This window comes from Miscanthus floridulus, chromosome 6 (genome assembly GCF_019320115.1).
Source record: "Miscanthus floridulus cultivar M001 chromosome 6, ASM1932011v1, whole genome shotgun sequence".
Taxonomy (NCBI): Eukaryota; Viridiplantae; Streptophyta; class Magnoliopsida; order Poales; family Poaceae; genus Miscanthus; species Miscanthus floridulus.
The window spans coordinates 11,261,455-11,276,708 of record NC_089585.1 but is presented as its reverse complement, the minus strand read 5'-3'; the positions used below and the strand labels follow the sequence as shown (position 1 = coordinate 11,276,708).

General features: G+C 44.8%; 1 protein-coding gene across 1 annotated transcript; it reads left to right on the top strand.

Moving 5' to 3' along the window:
* The first annotated feature begins 4,870 nt into the window (after positions 1-4,870).
* Positions 4,871-15,014, top strand: LOC136461642 (ABC transporter G family member 31). The gene is made up of 24 exons (XM_066460932.1): positions 4,871-5,378; positions 6,120-6,240; positions 6,432-6,520; positions 6,627-6,711; positions 6,933-7,092; positions 7,170-7,246; positions 7,322-7,375; positions 7,654-7,744; positions 7,868-8,169; positions 8,242-8,523; positions 8,932-9,248; positions 9,338-9,498; positions 9,573-9,676; positions 9,880-10,036; positions 10,124-10,243; positions 10,352-10,443; positions 10,532-10,864; positions 10,934-11,224; positions 11,608-11,691; positions 11,774-11,907; positions 12,764-12,991; positions 13,102-13,273; positions 13,370-13,624; positions 14,485-15,014. The coding sequence occupies exons 1-24, from the start codon at positions 5,080-5,082 to the stop codon at positions 14,755-14,757; spliced, it is 4,281 nt and encodes a 1,426-aa protein (XP_066317029.1). The 5' UTR covers positions 4,871-5,079; the 3' UTR covers positions 14,758-15,014.
* Positions 15,015-15,254: the final 240 nt, after the last annotated feature.

Below are 15,254 nucleotides of genomic sequence, written 5' to 3'. Positions count from 1 at the left end.
GTCAACTACTTCTACTTTTGTCTACTACTTTCCTACTACTATTGTCTACTACTTCTATCTTCTGTCAACTACTTCTATTACTTCTACTTCTATCTACTACTTCTACTACTTCTGGTCTTCTGTCTACTACTTCTACTTCTATGTTTGACAGTAACTGCTCAATTTTTTTAGCAACTAGCTGCTGCTTTTTTTTGGCAAACTCTCATCTCCTCTCCCCTCTTTTGCCTATGATAAAATTGTCCAACTCCATATGTTATCTAGGAATATGAGCTGATGATCAAGAACTTGGAGGAACTATGCATCATTACTAGCTGCCCCTATTGTGTTTTTCTATATACTCACTATTTATATATATGATCCCCTGTGTTTATAATGCCTTGTTTCTCCAAGTTCATGATCAAATGATGATTGACATATTTTTGAGGCCTCAACCACTATTACTACTCGTTTTGTGATCTATTGCTATTTTATCGAATTAATTTATGGCTCGATGATACAAAAGGGTGTTGTGAGAAATGGGAATTATGAAATACTAAACCGAAACTTGTTCTCAGTACATGGTATGAAATACTAAACCGAAACTGTGTTCTCTTGTAGTGAAAAGAAGAGAAAGAAATTAAAAGAGACCCATACAAGAATGATCAACTCTTAGAGCTCGTCGGCGACCTTTGCAACTTTATATTGGATCCAGATTGTACACATCAAAGGCATCCTACCATGACCGAGAGTCTAACTTAGGTAGAAATCCTCAGTGCCAACACCTTCGTGAGACTGAAAGGCTAGCTCTAGGACGTTGATAACAATGTGTATGGAATTTGACATTGGTTTTACCTTGTGAATTATGTCTATTTAATGATGGATTGTATATATTCTTGTGAATTGGACTTGTAATTGTAGTTTATATAATACTCTTGTGCTTGTAGTTTATATAATACTCTTGAGCGAACGCGGTTCGGAACGTTGGTTGCGGGGCGTTCGGCGGGATTATCTCGCTTTCCTCTCTCACGTTGGTCGTGGGGCGTTCGGCGGAACGTTGGTCGCGGGTCGTTCGGCAACGCGAACGCTGGATGGAATACGCAGAAACAAACAGTGTTATGGTCGAATTTGAATTGTAAATTTAAATTTTTTTTTACGGCAAAATGTACTGTAGGGGCAGTTCTAGGCTGAACCGCCCCTACAAACAGGTATTATATGGGTGGCTGGAACTACAGCCGTCCATACAAATCAATTTGTAGGAGCGGCCTGGGTACCGTCCTTACAAATACATGATTTATAGAGACGGTTTGATTGGGGCGACTGACCAAACCGTTCCTATAAATGGTCTTGAACCGGTCCTACGAAACGTTTATGTAGTAGTGTGATCGACCTGTCTGATATATGGTCCCGAGATCGATCTCACCTGCCATCTCTCATGACGCACGCTGTTGTTGCTACCTTTGGTGTTTGGGCGCCATCCATAACTGCCAGTCTAGCTCGCAGACGCAGACATGCAGCAGCAGCTAACACCCGCCCCGCCCGTGGTAAAGAGGATACGAGATCAATGCCGCAGTTTCTTCTTCAGAGGTTGTTGGGCGTGCTGGTGTGAGAGAGTGAGCTGCCGAGGAAAACTTGCTTGTTGCTAGAAGCAGGACGGGGACAAAAGGCAATCAGACGGTCGATGAGGAGTGGAGGACGATCGACCCGACAGGCCTTCAGGCTTCAGATCCGGTGGTCTGCTCATATCAGATGATCAGAAAACTTGTCAAGTATGGGCTTTCACTTTCAGCCGGGGATGAATGGATCGGATTGTGCACTTGTGTGCAGACAACGATCGGTGCATGCGCTGTGTGGCCGCTACTCGACGGACTTCACTGTCAGAGAACCCCATGGCCATGCATCTCACTCCAGATCTGTGCAGCGAGGTAGTAGGAGTAAACATTCAAGCGTAACAGCACCGGAGACTGTTTACGCTCGTGGCGGCTCGCATGTCTCATGCCTGCATGTGCTGTGCTGTCTAGTGCTTGCACGCCGCACAGGCCGACAGCCAGATCCACTGGACGGCGGATCCAGGGCCCGGGCTGCCCGGGCTGCAGCCCGGGGCGAGTCCATGTAGCCCCTGTAACATATGTGGTGTTTAGCCTAAAAAACTATGATCTTAATTAGACAAAAGAAGGCCTAAGAAGTAAGATCAGACTGTTTTGAATGTGAATCAGCAGCTCAGCCCGGCAATACGAGATCCGAGCTACAGGCAGGCAATTGGATTCTTGTTGGGTTCAGGGCCATTTCGTGTGAGGATCCCTGCGAGACTCCTGCTTTCCAAACGGAGCTATATAGACGATGATGAGTCGACGACGACGTGGGGGTAATTACTGCAGCTCGCAATTGCGGTTGGCGGGCGAGGCCATATATTATTGGCCCATGAATGCCGCGCCCAGCAATTCAACGAAGAGAAGGCACACACACCCGCAGTTATTGCGGCGAGCTGTGGCGCCGGGCCACACTGGCTATGGACCAAGACAAGAGAAGCAGCTGTATCTGTATCGGTGGCTCCTCTGGTGTCTCCAACCCCGGCCGCGCCCGGCTGGCCTCTCTCCAATTTCTTTCTTCCTTTCAGTTTCATCTTCCCCTGCTCGTGCTGCTAAACGCATGCCTGCCCCTAGGCTATACTCGATCATCGGAGCAGTACCATGCCATCCTTCTACCCACCACTGTCGTCGTGAACCACTGAACGCCCTGTTCGTTTGGACTGGTTTGATTTATAAGCCATGATTGAAAGTACTACTGGCTAGTTTGGTGTGAAAAAAAATATTATTTATTGACTGATAAGTCGTAGGCTTATAAGCTAAATACGACCCAACGAACAGGCCGTTGGTCATCACCAAGTCTCTGCTTTGCTTTGCTCACCACGGTACTCAGCTTGAAGATTGAAGGAGTACCTACAGAGTACGTACTGCGTGCTGACTCGAGCAAGTGTTCCCTCCGTCACATTTTAGTACCGTGAATTTAACTAATTATAAATAAAAAGTTTCAATATTTATGATATAAAATAAAAAACATTAGATTAATTACGAATTATATTTTTATAATAAATTGATTTGGAGCTATAAGCATGAATACTAATTATTAGAAACTTAGTCAAATGTGAACTATTTTTATTGATACGTAACTGTAGTTGTATTCTTTTCTGGACGGAGGCTGCAACCAAGGCCTTGTTTAGTTGGCGAATTTTTTTGGCGAAATGGTACTGTAGTACTTTCGTTGTTATTTGGCAATTAGTGTCCAATCATAGTCTAATTAGACTTAAAAGATTCGTCTCGTGAATTTCATCTAAACTATGTAATTAGTTTTATTTTTTATTTATATTTAATGCTTTATGTATGTGTCCAAAGATTCGATGCGACGGAATCTTGAAAAAAATTACAAAATGGAAGTAACTAAACGGTACCCAACAACCGCTGGGACAGTGCAGTGCAGAGCTAACCTGCACTATAGGTATTAGGCACGCAGTAGAAACAGGGCAGCCGGCACTGGGGCAGCACTGTTTTTTTAATCCCATCACAGGAGCTGGAAATAAAATCGCACGGCCGGGCCGGGGGTGATTCTTCACGTGCGGCGGGCCATGCATCCACGCATGGTGCCAACCTGTTGGCGCTGGCAACCAGCTCGTGCTTGCCGTGCAACTGTAAACATGTCCACGTACGACCGTCCTGCGTGTCCTTGGCTCTCCTTCCTCGCTCGCTGTGATGCCATGCCATGCAAACGCTTGCAGCCACGGCGAAAACAGCTCAGACGTCATCATTGGAACGCTAGAATCTCGTAAAGAAAAATGGTCAAGATCTCAATGTGAAATGGTAAAAGCATTTCAATGTCAATGTGCCTTTTCAGTTTGTTCCAAATTATTGGTTAATCTAGCTTATCTCCTTAGGTGCATGTTTGTTTGAGCTATAGCTTTTGGATTTTTGGCTCAAAGGCTAGCTTTTTGGCAGGGGCGAATCTCCATGTAGTCGCCAAGGCCACTTAGCCCTGTAACTTTCCGAAAACTCACTAAAAGTTCTTACATGCATCCACATGCAAAAAACTCTTTCAAATAGAGAATCGATACATCTTTGACCCCATTGCTAAATGCTTGACCCTGACATGGTATCCTGGATTCGCCCCTGCTTTTCTAGCTTCTGGTTTCTAGATTTTTTCTTTTTGTTATTCACCTTTTGTAATAAATTTTTAGTTTCTAAACACACTAAAAGCTAGAGAAGCTCCCCTTAAGCTTTTAGTTTATTTCCTCATAAGTCAACTTTTCAAATCCCAGCTCAACGGTAGGACCGATTGTTTCATCTTTTGGCTTCGGGCTCACAGAAGCCATAAAAAAACTAAAACAAACGAGCCCTAAGTCAAACTTCTCTACTCTCTAGGCTTTAAAGTTTTTGAAAAGATATATTAACATCTACAAGTTCAGATAAAATATGTCTTATCAAGAGACAATTTGTAAAGAAGTTAACTGAGACTAATTTGATATTATAGATGCTAACTTAGCCAAATTTAGAGAAGTTCGAATTAATAAAAATAAACTATATATTATTTAAAATGGATAGTGTTTTGGATCTTTCGAATAACCTTAGACACAGAGGAATTACCGTGGGCCGGTAATAAACAGTAAAAAGGAAGTAAATGAAAGGCTATTTATTAAATGGGCCCACGAACAGGCCCAGAAGAACCAAACCCGGAGAGTCTCACTGGAGTCTAAAGTCTGAACTGGAAAGCCGGTGCACGGCCTCCCCTTTCCCTCCCTTTCCTGTGATCCTGTCGCCCTCATCTTCCAGGTCTCCGCTAAAACTCCCGAGGATTAGAGGGGCAAAGCAGAGAGAGAAAGCCCGGGGGAGACTGATCAAAGGAGAGAGAGAGAAGGCGGCCATGGCCGCGCGCGCCATAAATGCGAGCGAGTCGGTGGATCCAACCCCTCCCTCCCCAGTCCGCCATTACCACCGCCTGCCAGTACGCCCTCCTTAAATCCCCGCACTGCCGCGCCATCTACCCGGTGGAAGGGCGCGCGGACAGCGGCAGCTAGGGTTTGGCGGGGCGGGGAGACTGATCGCGGGCGAGACGATGTGGGCGGCGGAGGCGGCATTCTCGCGCTCGGGGTCCTGGCGGGAGGCGGAGGACGAGCGGGAGGCGCTGCGGTGGGCGGCGTTGCAGCGGCTCCCCACCGTCACCCGCGCGCGACGGGGCCTGCTCAGGTCCCCGGCTCCCGACGGGGCCGCGGCCGTCGAGGGGGACGACGTGCTCTGCGAGGTCGACGTCGCCGGGCTCTCCTCCGGCGACCGCACCGCGCTTGTCGACCGCCTCCTCGCCGACTCTGGCGACGCCGAGCACTTCTTCCGTCGCATACGCAGCCGCTTCGACGCGTGAGTAGTACACACACTCCTGCATTTAATTTGCTCGCCCGTCATCATGCTTTGCCCTGTGTCGTTGTCTCCCCGTGCCAGTTAAAAAATTATGTCTCGTCCTCGTCGTCTCTCTCTCCGTCCGGCGGTGTACGAACGCCCCCACTTCGCTGCCTCCGCTCGCGCGGGCGGCGCGCTGACGAGCTTGCGCAGAAGCTTCTAGAAGCGCTCGCTACGTTCAGTGTGGTGTGGCCAAAAGGACCCACGCGCGCGTTGCCTGACATGTGGGCCCAAGGGGCCCATCCGCGGGGTTTGGGAATTGGGATATGGGGAGGAAGCCTGGCAGGTGCTACCGCGGATAGGCTTCGCCTTCGCGATTAGTGATGCTGACTAGGGGCCTCGAAGATTTTTCTTCTACGAATGGGCTGTTCAGACTTCAGAATCAGAAGCTTCCAGGGCATGGCCCACTGACGCGCAGGCCATGATTGGGCCTCCGCGTGCGGATGCGGAAGCAGGAGGCAGAGCACCAGCGGTAGCAGGCGCGAAGTGGTCGCCAGATCGCCTGTTGGCAGCAGCGCTAGTAGATTTTGCTCGTGCTACTCGTATGACGAGCTGCGTACGTGCTCGCTGGTCGCTTCTGTCAAATAATTTGCCTCCTTTGGAAGCACATGCGAAAATTTGTATCGCGGCATCACATGTTGTGCTGATATTGCTTTTGGGCTCTGAAACTCTGTTGTTTTTCCGGTCTCCTCGCTCCTGCAGAGTGCATATAGAGTTCCCCAAGATCGAAGTGAGGTATGAGGATCTGACAGTGGACGCCTACGTGCATATCGGGAGCAGGGCACTACCGACCATCCCGAACTTCATATGCAACATGACAGAGGTTGGTCCATAGCTCCTAACTGCAAAATTTTCGTCAATTTTACGTTCTTCATTATATCAGTTGTTCGAAACTAGTTCTCCATGTGAAAGTGACGATTAAACAAGTTTTCTACGGCAGTGGAAGAATTATCGCATCAGTTTTACTCTTGTAGAATTTAAATATTGGCATGCTTATCTTGTTCTCTTTAATAGGCGTTTCTGAGGCGTCTGAGGATCTATCGAGGGGGAAGAGTTAAACTGCCAATTTTAGACAACATCAGTGGGGTAATTCGCCCATCAAGGTGCGTGTGGAGAATCTGTCTCCCCCCTGCATATCATTGTTTTTTATTTATGGAACACCAAATTAAGCTCTGCTTCAATGTGCACATGCATTGGTTCGTGCTGCAGAATGACACTGCTTTTGGGCCCTCCAAGTTCCGGGAAGACCACCTTGCTCCTTGCTCTTGCTGGACGGCTTGGTCCTGGACTAAAGGTTTGTAACATCACATCAATCACTTTTCTGTCTTTGAATGCTTATTCCTCAAAAATGATGGGTGACTCTTTGTATCTGGGTTAATTCAATTCATTCTTTGTCCATCACGAGGCTGGACTGCCGGACTGGCATCTTCTATTGACAATGGATTCTCATCAGCAAAATTAGCCTTTCAGGCCCCACAACTTGTTACTGACAGGAAGCACCCAAATTTGTTGTAGATGTCCGGGAACATTACTTACAACGGCCACCATTTGAACGAATTCGTGCCTCAGCGAACATCTGCTTATGTCAGTCAGCAAGACTGGCATGCTTCAGAGATGACTGTCAGGGAAACTCTGGAGTTTGCCGGGCGCTGTCAGGGTGTTGGAATAAAGTATGGTAGGTCACTGCATCACGAATTAGTCAAGTTTTTCTGTTCCTTGATTGTTTGGTTTTTGACATCAACCAACCTGCAGATATGCTTGTTGAACTGCTGAGGAGAGAAAAGAATGCGGGGATAAAACCTGATGAGGACCTAGATGTGTTCATGAAGGTAGACTACATCTAGGCAGAATGATTATATAATTATTTAATTATTGTGTCATAAATATTGTTCTCAACTTTTCAGGCGTTGGCTCTTGAGGGCAAGCAGACAAGCCTCGTGGCAGAGTATATAATGAAGGTATGGTATGGGATGCATCTCTTTCAGCTATTTGTCTATGTGCTTTGGACATTCTCAAAACAATGTTTCTTTTGTGTTTGCTATATTATTTTTTATGCTGACCTCATTAATTTACAAATTCTTTATGATTTTATTCTACAACTGTTAGTGGACACACTCTTTTCTAAATCTTATTTTTCTCATTATTTTCAAAAGCTGTTAGCACTTTTTTTTTTGGTAACCTCTTGATTACTTTCCTGTGCCAAGACTTCTGAATTGCTAATTTTGATCTAGCCAAGATTTTAGGGCTGGACATCTGTGCTGATACTATTGTTGGAGATGAAATGATCAAAGGGATCTCCGGAGGGCAAAAGAAACGCCTGACAACAGGTTACTGCATATTACTGCCATTTATGTATTCTAGTGCTGTCATCTGAAGATGGGCTATTGCAATTTGCAATGTTGCATGCTCTTTTCAGTGTGCAAGTTGTGCTAATATCGTGGTACTTGCAGGTGAATTGCTAGTTGGTTCTGCCCGTGTGCTGTTTATGGATGAGATATCGACAGGCCTTGACAGTGCAACTACATATCAGATTATCAAATACCTAAGGCATTCCACACATGCCCTTGACGGCACTACAATTATATCCTTGCTGCAGCCAGCTCCGGAAACATATGAGCTATTTGATGATGTCATTCTTATAGCTGAAGGTCAAATCGTATACCAAGGTCCACGTGAATATGCTGTTGATTTTTTTGCTGCTATGGGATTCAGGTGTCCAGAAAGAAAAAATGTGGCTGATTTTTTGCAAGAAGTACGCACCTTTGCACTTTTTAATTCTATATCAACTGGAATTTCGCGTGGATTCACGTTGCTTCCATTGCAGGTTTTGTCCAAGAAAGATCAGCAGCAGTATTGGTGCCACTATGATTATCCATACCAGTTTGTTTCTGTATCAAAATTTGCTGAAGCCTTTAAAACATTTATTATTGGTAAGAGATTGCATCAGGAATTAACTGTGCCATACAACAGACATCGCAATCATCCTGCAGCCCTTTGTACATCAAATTACGGTGTCAAGAGACTTGAGCTTCTCAAGTCCAACTACCAGTGGCAGCGTCTGCTCATGAAAAGGAACTCATTCATATATGTCTTCAAATTCATTCAGGTATTATCAATTATGATTTGCATGTATCAAACTAATATATAATACATGCACTAGGTAACAATGCTGTTGAACGGTTGATACAAAAAGCTTATGCATTAACATAAGAGCTAAAACTTGCTCAGAGTAAAAACCAAAACCCACATTGCCCTCACTAACCTATCCTGATTTTTTACCTCAGAATTCTCAATAATAATGTGAAATTGTGAAGTCACTCATCTAACAAATTAATGCGAAAAAAGTTATCCTATCATGCTTAAATATTGAATGATAGCTTATGATTAGATTGATACACACATATTCTTACATCTTTGTGCTTCCATCAGATGTTATGAGTTTGAGATTAATGGCATATTTTAATTTTTGTTGTCAATTCCAATCAAAGACGTTTTAACATTCTCTTTTTGGCAGCTTCTTCTTGTTGCCCTTATCACAATGACGGTGTTTTTCAGATCAACAATGCACCATGATTCAGTTGATGATGGAATCATTTATCTTGGTGCCCTTTACTTTGCAATAGTTATGATTCTGTTCAATGGCTTCACTGAAGTCTCGATGTTGGTCACAAAGCTTCCTGTTCTTTACAAGCACAGGGACCTGCACTTCTACCCACCATGGGCATATACACTTCCTTCTTGGCTCTTGAGCATTCCAACCTCACTTTACGAGTCAGGAATGTGGGTGCTTGTAACATATTATGTGGTTGGTTATGATCCCCAATTTACAAGGTAGTTGACGCTATCTTTTTTCCATTTTTCTTCTGACCAGAGCGTCGAAGTCATTTGACATTAGAAAGTTGATCCTTTTTCATCTGCAGATTTTTGGGACAATTTTTGTTGCTTTTCTTTCTGCACCAAACATCTTTGGCTCTTTTCCGGGTCATGGCCTCTTTGGGCCGCAATATGATAGTCGCTAACACCTTTGGATCATTTGCTCTGTTGGTTGTTATGATCCTTGGAGGATTCATCATAACCAAAGGTTGAGGCTCTCTGTTTTCTTATTGATAACGATTCAAGATTATATGTACCTAATGTTCCCTCGATAACTAACAGAAAGCATACCAGTATGGTGGATTTGGGGTTATTGGGTATCTCCTATGATGTATGCACAAAATGCTATTTCTGTCAATGAATTCCATGGGCACTCTTGGAACAAGGTAATACTTGACTTTAAGTCCTCTCTCGTTTCAACAAATGCACATGTGTTTTGTTTTGTAGTTTGGTTGTACACAACCAAAAACATCGATACATATGTTCTGAGGCTATAATACCAAAATGACTTAAGATATCAGTATTAATTTAATTTTCTTCTTGTAAACCTATTTTATTTTTCTATTTATACATGCTTGCTGTTTTTCAGCAATTTGGAAACCAGACCATCACAATGGGCGAAGCGATACTTACTGGATATGGATTATTCAAGGAAAAATACTGGTTTTGGATCGGTGTTGGAGCATTGTTTGGTTATGCTATTATTTTGAACATCTTGTTCACAATGTTCTTGACACTTCTCAACCGTAAGTATGCTTAACTTTTAAGGCCAAAACAAATTGACCCTTAAAATATAATCGTCTCAGTCTCACTCAGTTTTTTCTCCTTCACAGCTATCGGTAATCTGCAAGCTGTTGTGTCCAAAGATGAAGTCCGGCACAGGGATTCTAGGAGGAAGAATGACAGGGTAGCCCTAGAGCTAAGATCATATCTGCAGTCAAATTCACTAAGCGGTAATTCTAGAAGAATGAATTATTTTTTCATAACACCAACATGACAAAAACAATTCCCCATTCATGAAAGTGCTTTTGCCATGAATATTGACTGCGTTCCACTTTCAGGTAATCTCAAGGAACAGAAGGGGATGGTGTTACCTTTTCAACCCCTTTCTATGTGCTTCAGGAATATCAACTACTATGTTGATGTACCAGTGGTACGTCAGAGCTGGATCATTTGCAATGAGGTTTCTCAGAAAAAAAAAGATATGTATCTATTCATTCATAATCCAGTTCTGCTAGCAGGAATTAAAAACGCAAGGTATAGCAGAAGACCGCCTGCAGCTGCTTGTTGATGTCACTGGAGCATTTAGGCCAGGGATACTAACAGCTCTTGTTGGAGTCAGTGGAGCTGGCAAAACCACCCTCATGGATGTTTTAGCTGGCCGGAAGACTGGAGGTCTCATTGAAGGAAGCATCACTATATCCGGGTATCCTAAGAACCAAGAGACTTTCACTAGGATATCCGGATATTGTGAACAGAATGATGTCCATTCACCTTGCTTGACTGTGATCGAGTCTTTGTTATACTCAGCATGCCTCCGGTTGCCTTCTCATGTTGATGCAGACACTCAAAGGGTAAGACTTGATTGGTTATACATCACATGCGCCTTTTGTCCTCCTTATCCTTTGTGTTCCCTTTCATAGGCTTTTGTTGAAGAGGTGATGGAACTTGTTGAGTTGAATCCCTTAAGTGGTGCTCTTGTTGGTCTGCCTGGGGTGAATGGTTTGTCGACAGAACAACGTAAAAGGTTGACAATCGCTGTGGAACTTGTTGCAAATCCTTCTATTGTGTTCATGGATGAGCCTACATCAGGATTGGATGCTAGATCTGCAGCCATTGTAATGAGGACAGTGCGGAATATTGTTAATACAGGACGGACTATTGTTTGCACAATCCATCAGCCAAGTATTGACATATTTGAATCCTTTGATGAGGTAAAAGGACTAACTGAGAAGTCATTATATAGCTATCAATTCCATAAACACGAGAGTCGTTTAATACTGACAAACATTCCAAAGGCCTTACATATCTGTGATGAAATCTCTACTGGTTAGTCATAAAAAACTAATTAGTGGATATTTCAACACAGATATGTTTATAGACTTCCAGTTTCACTACGAAGGAAAACAGTACGATATTTTTTTGAACGTAATATCTACTTTAACAACCATCGTGATGAAAATTTTTTTAGTCTGAACCCTGATTGGTGGAAGTTCCATTGGTCTCATTTGCTGAACCTACTATTCCCCCCCTGATGTTACTATGTATAATGATTACAAAGTTTTCCTCTGCTAACTTACTTGCATATGCTGCTCAGCTTTTATTCATGAAGCGTGGAGGGCAACTTATATATGCAGGCCCCTTAGGTGCCAAATCGCGTAATCTGGTTGACTTTTTTGAGGTATGTTTTGCAGTATGTGTTTTCTCACTGACTGCAAACTTACACAAAGCCTCCGTCCTTACACTCTCATATTTGGTAATAGGCAATTACGGGAGTGCCTAAAATAAGGGATGGCTATAATCCAGCTGCATGGATGTTGGAAGTTACAAGCACTCAGATGGAGCAGATTCTTGGAGTGGATTTCGCTGAATACTATCGGCAATCCAAATTATTTCAGTAAATAAATATACCCTTTTAAAATTCTCTTATGGTCTGTTTGGATGTAGATATTGAAGATGTTGGCATTGAATTGGTACCAATACCAAATCAGCCTTGTATTGGAAATGACTCACAATACCAAATCTAATTGTTTGGATGTGCATAGAATTGACCCATCTCCTCTCCACCGCACCACCCCGACACTCCTGTGGAAGAAGGAGAGCGAGGCATCGGGGGCGGCGACCTTGACCGGCAGGCACCTGCCGGACTTGGGGAAGAAGGAGAGGGAGGCATCGGGGGCGGCGACCTTGACCAGCGGGCACCTGCTCGACCTTGGGGAAGAAGGAGAGGGAGGCGTCGGGGGCAGCGACCTTGACCGGCGGGCACTTGCCGTACCTGGGGAAGGAGAGGGAGGCGTGCAGGCGGAGCAGGCAACGTCGGCGTGTGGAGCGGCGGCCGTGCGAGCGAGCGGATGGAGGTGCGCCGGCATCGTGGAGCGAGCGAACGGAGGTGCGCCGTGCGAGCGAGCGGAGGGAGAAGAAGAGGTGCACCGGCCTGCGAGCGAGCGGCCGGAGGCAGGCAGTGCCGTGCTATCGAGCGAAGGGAGAAGAAGAGGGTCGCGGCTCCGATTCCCCCCAATACGGAGGGTCGCGGCTCCGTATTGCGGGTGAGGTGGCGTGGTTGTAGCAAATACCCCTTGGCATTGAAGCTTATTTCCAATTCCAAAGTCTAGGCCATCCAAACAGCGGCATTTGGTGCTATCCAATGCCAATGCCAATTCCAATTCCTAAGCCCCAATGTCTACATCCAAACGCAGCCTTAGGTTTTTATTTTCACCTTTTCCTCACCATTTGTTTATGCTATTGTATTTCAGGCAGACCAGAGAAGTTGTTGAGGCCCTGAGCAGACCGAGCAGCGAATCGAAGGAACTTACTTTCGCCACAAAGTATGCTCAACCATTTTGTGCTCAGTATATTGCTTGCTTATGGAAGCAAAACTTATCGTACTGGAGGAACCCTCAGTACACCGCAGTTAGATTCTTCTACACAGTTATTATTTCCTTGATGTTTGGGACCATGTGCTGGAAATTCGGTTCTAGAAGGTACGCTCCCTTGTTGATTTTCCTGACAGCAATTTATCTGAATACTTACACATGGTTCTCTTTCTGGTGAGCTGAACCGAGCACATTTTTTGTTGATGTGTAATTGTCAGGGAGACCCAACATGATATATTCAATGCCATGGGTGCCATGTATGCAGCGGTGTTGTTCATAGGAATCACCAATGCTACTTCTGTTCAGCCTGTGATCTCCATTGAAAGATTTGTATCATACAGAGAGCGAGCTGCTGGGATGTATTCAGCGTTGCCTTTTGCATTTTCTCTGGTAATTCCTGTCAGAGTGTTATCCCTCCTTAGAAATCATTATTGCTCATAACATTGTGCTAACAATGGGATCCCGCTAACAATTACTCTTTGGCAGGTCACTGTGGAGTTCCCTTACATCCTTGTGCAGTCACTTATATACGGTACAATCTTCTACAGTTTGGGATCATTTGAGTGGACAGCAGCCAAGTTCTTGTGGTACCTGTTCTTCATGTACTTCACTTTGCTGTACTTCACTTTCTATGGCATGATGACGACGGCAATCACTCCAAATCATACGGTCGCGCCTATTGTTGCTGCTCCATTCTACACGCTGTGGAATCTCTTCTGTGGATTCATGATCCCAAGAAAGGTATGGGAGAAACTAGCGCCCCCATAATTTGCACCTAACGTCCTGTAGCTGATTTCTAAACCATATAGCCTACCAATAATTGTGAATTTTTCATGTGACCTCTCGTCCAAAAAGCTTAAAGTTATGAAAAAAGACGTCTTAGATTTATGACACAAATATCTTTTGTTGCTTGCATTCCAGAGTTGAAATGCATTTTTTTATTTTCATTTGGGGGACTGGAGTCCTAGGTGGGCCCATATTTTTTTGTCGGGTTGGGCTCTAGCTGCAGAATGCATGAGTCCTATCTGTTATGGGCCCAATAGTAGTCCGGTAAAGGCTATTGTCCACAACAACTCGACACCGCACTTGCCAATGATTTTGAAGAAAAGGTCCTCTCTCTCTCTCTCTCTCCCCCTCCCTCTGTCTCAAGAAAAAAAGAAGTTAAAAAGAAGTAATATTTTTGGTCCAAGTTTGTTTTTCCTTTACTTAGAGAGTTTGAACTATTTATCCTAAAATTTCTACTTCTAAAAAACCTTGATGGGTAGCTCATGTAGACACTACATGTTTTTTTTAGGAAAAGCTAGCATTATAGAGTTTTTTTTTCCGGCATATATTAATAAAGAAAAAAGTTTGTAAAAAAAATGTTCGATCAAGACACCGTTACAAGATCAAGATGACCGGGTTCCAATCCACACTCTCGTTGGTTTACTCTCTGGGAACTATTTGTCTGACAACCCCTTTGTTCCCGTGTCAGGGGCAATAGTGTTGACACGCTACGTGTTATACACTTATACCAATGTTATTTACACTTCAGCTTCAGCTGGAGGGTGCTCTTCGTTGCGGCAGCACTGACCGATTTACCGTCTGTATTCTCTACGCAGCGCATCCCAGTGTGGTGGAGGTGGTACTACTGGGCCAACCCGGTGTCTTGGACGCTGTACGGGCTCCTGACCTCTCAGTTCGGCGACCTGGACCAGTCCCTTCTGCTGGCCGACGGCGTCACCTCCACCACCGTGGTGGCGTTCCTGGAGCAGCACTTCGGGTTCCGCCACGACTTCCTCGGGGCCGTCGCGGCCATGGTGGCTGGCTTCTGCGTCCTCTTCGCCGTCGTCTTCGCCCTGGCCATCAAGTACCTCAACTTCCAGCGGCGATAAGAGAGAGGAAAGAGGTTCACCCGCCATCGACAGACCACCCATCGAAGCAAAGCAATGCATTGCAGCCAGCCTACATGCATACTCCGATCCGTGCAGGTGCAGCACAATGAATGAATTATGAATGGATGTACCACCGCGTCGTATTGTCACAGTTAATTTGCCCGCCCAGAAAACATTTCGCCGGTAAATAATCTTCCCGTCGGTCACGGGAGCGAGAGTGAGAAAAAGTAAAAACTGTATAGCCAGCTTTTCATGTACTTGCTGCCTTGGCCCTTGGCCTCCCCTCCATCGTTATACGGTGGCGTCGCTTCATGCAGGTCTTTTGACCGCGCCTTTTTCTCCGGGCGCCCACGAGGAATTTTTTTTTAACATTTTTTAAACTATTTTAAATACGACACGGTTTATTTTTTTAAAACTAACCCTTTTAGCCGCGGTGAAATCACGTTGGCACGTCTTGCATGGAGGTGCAGTAGGAGCAATGATGTGCGTGCCAACGA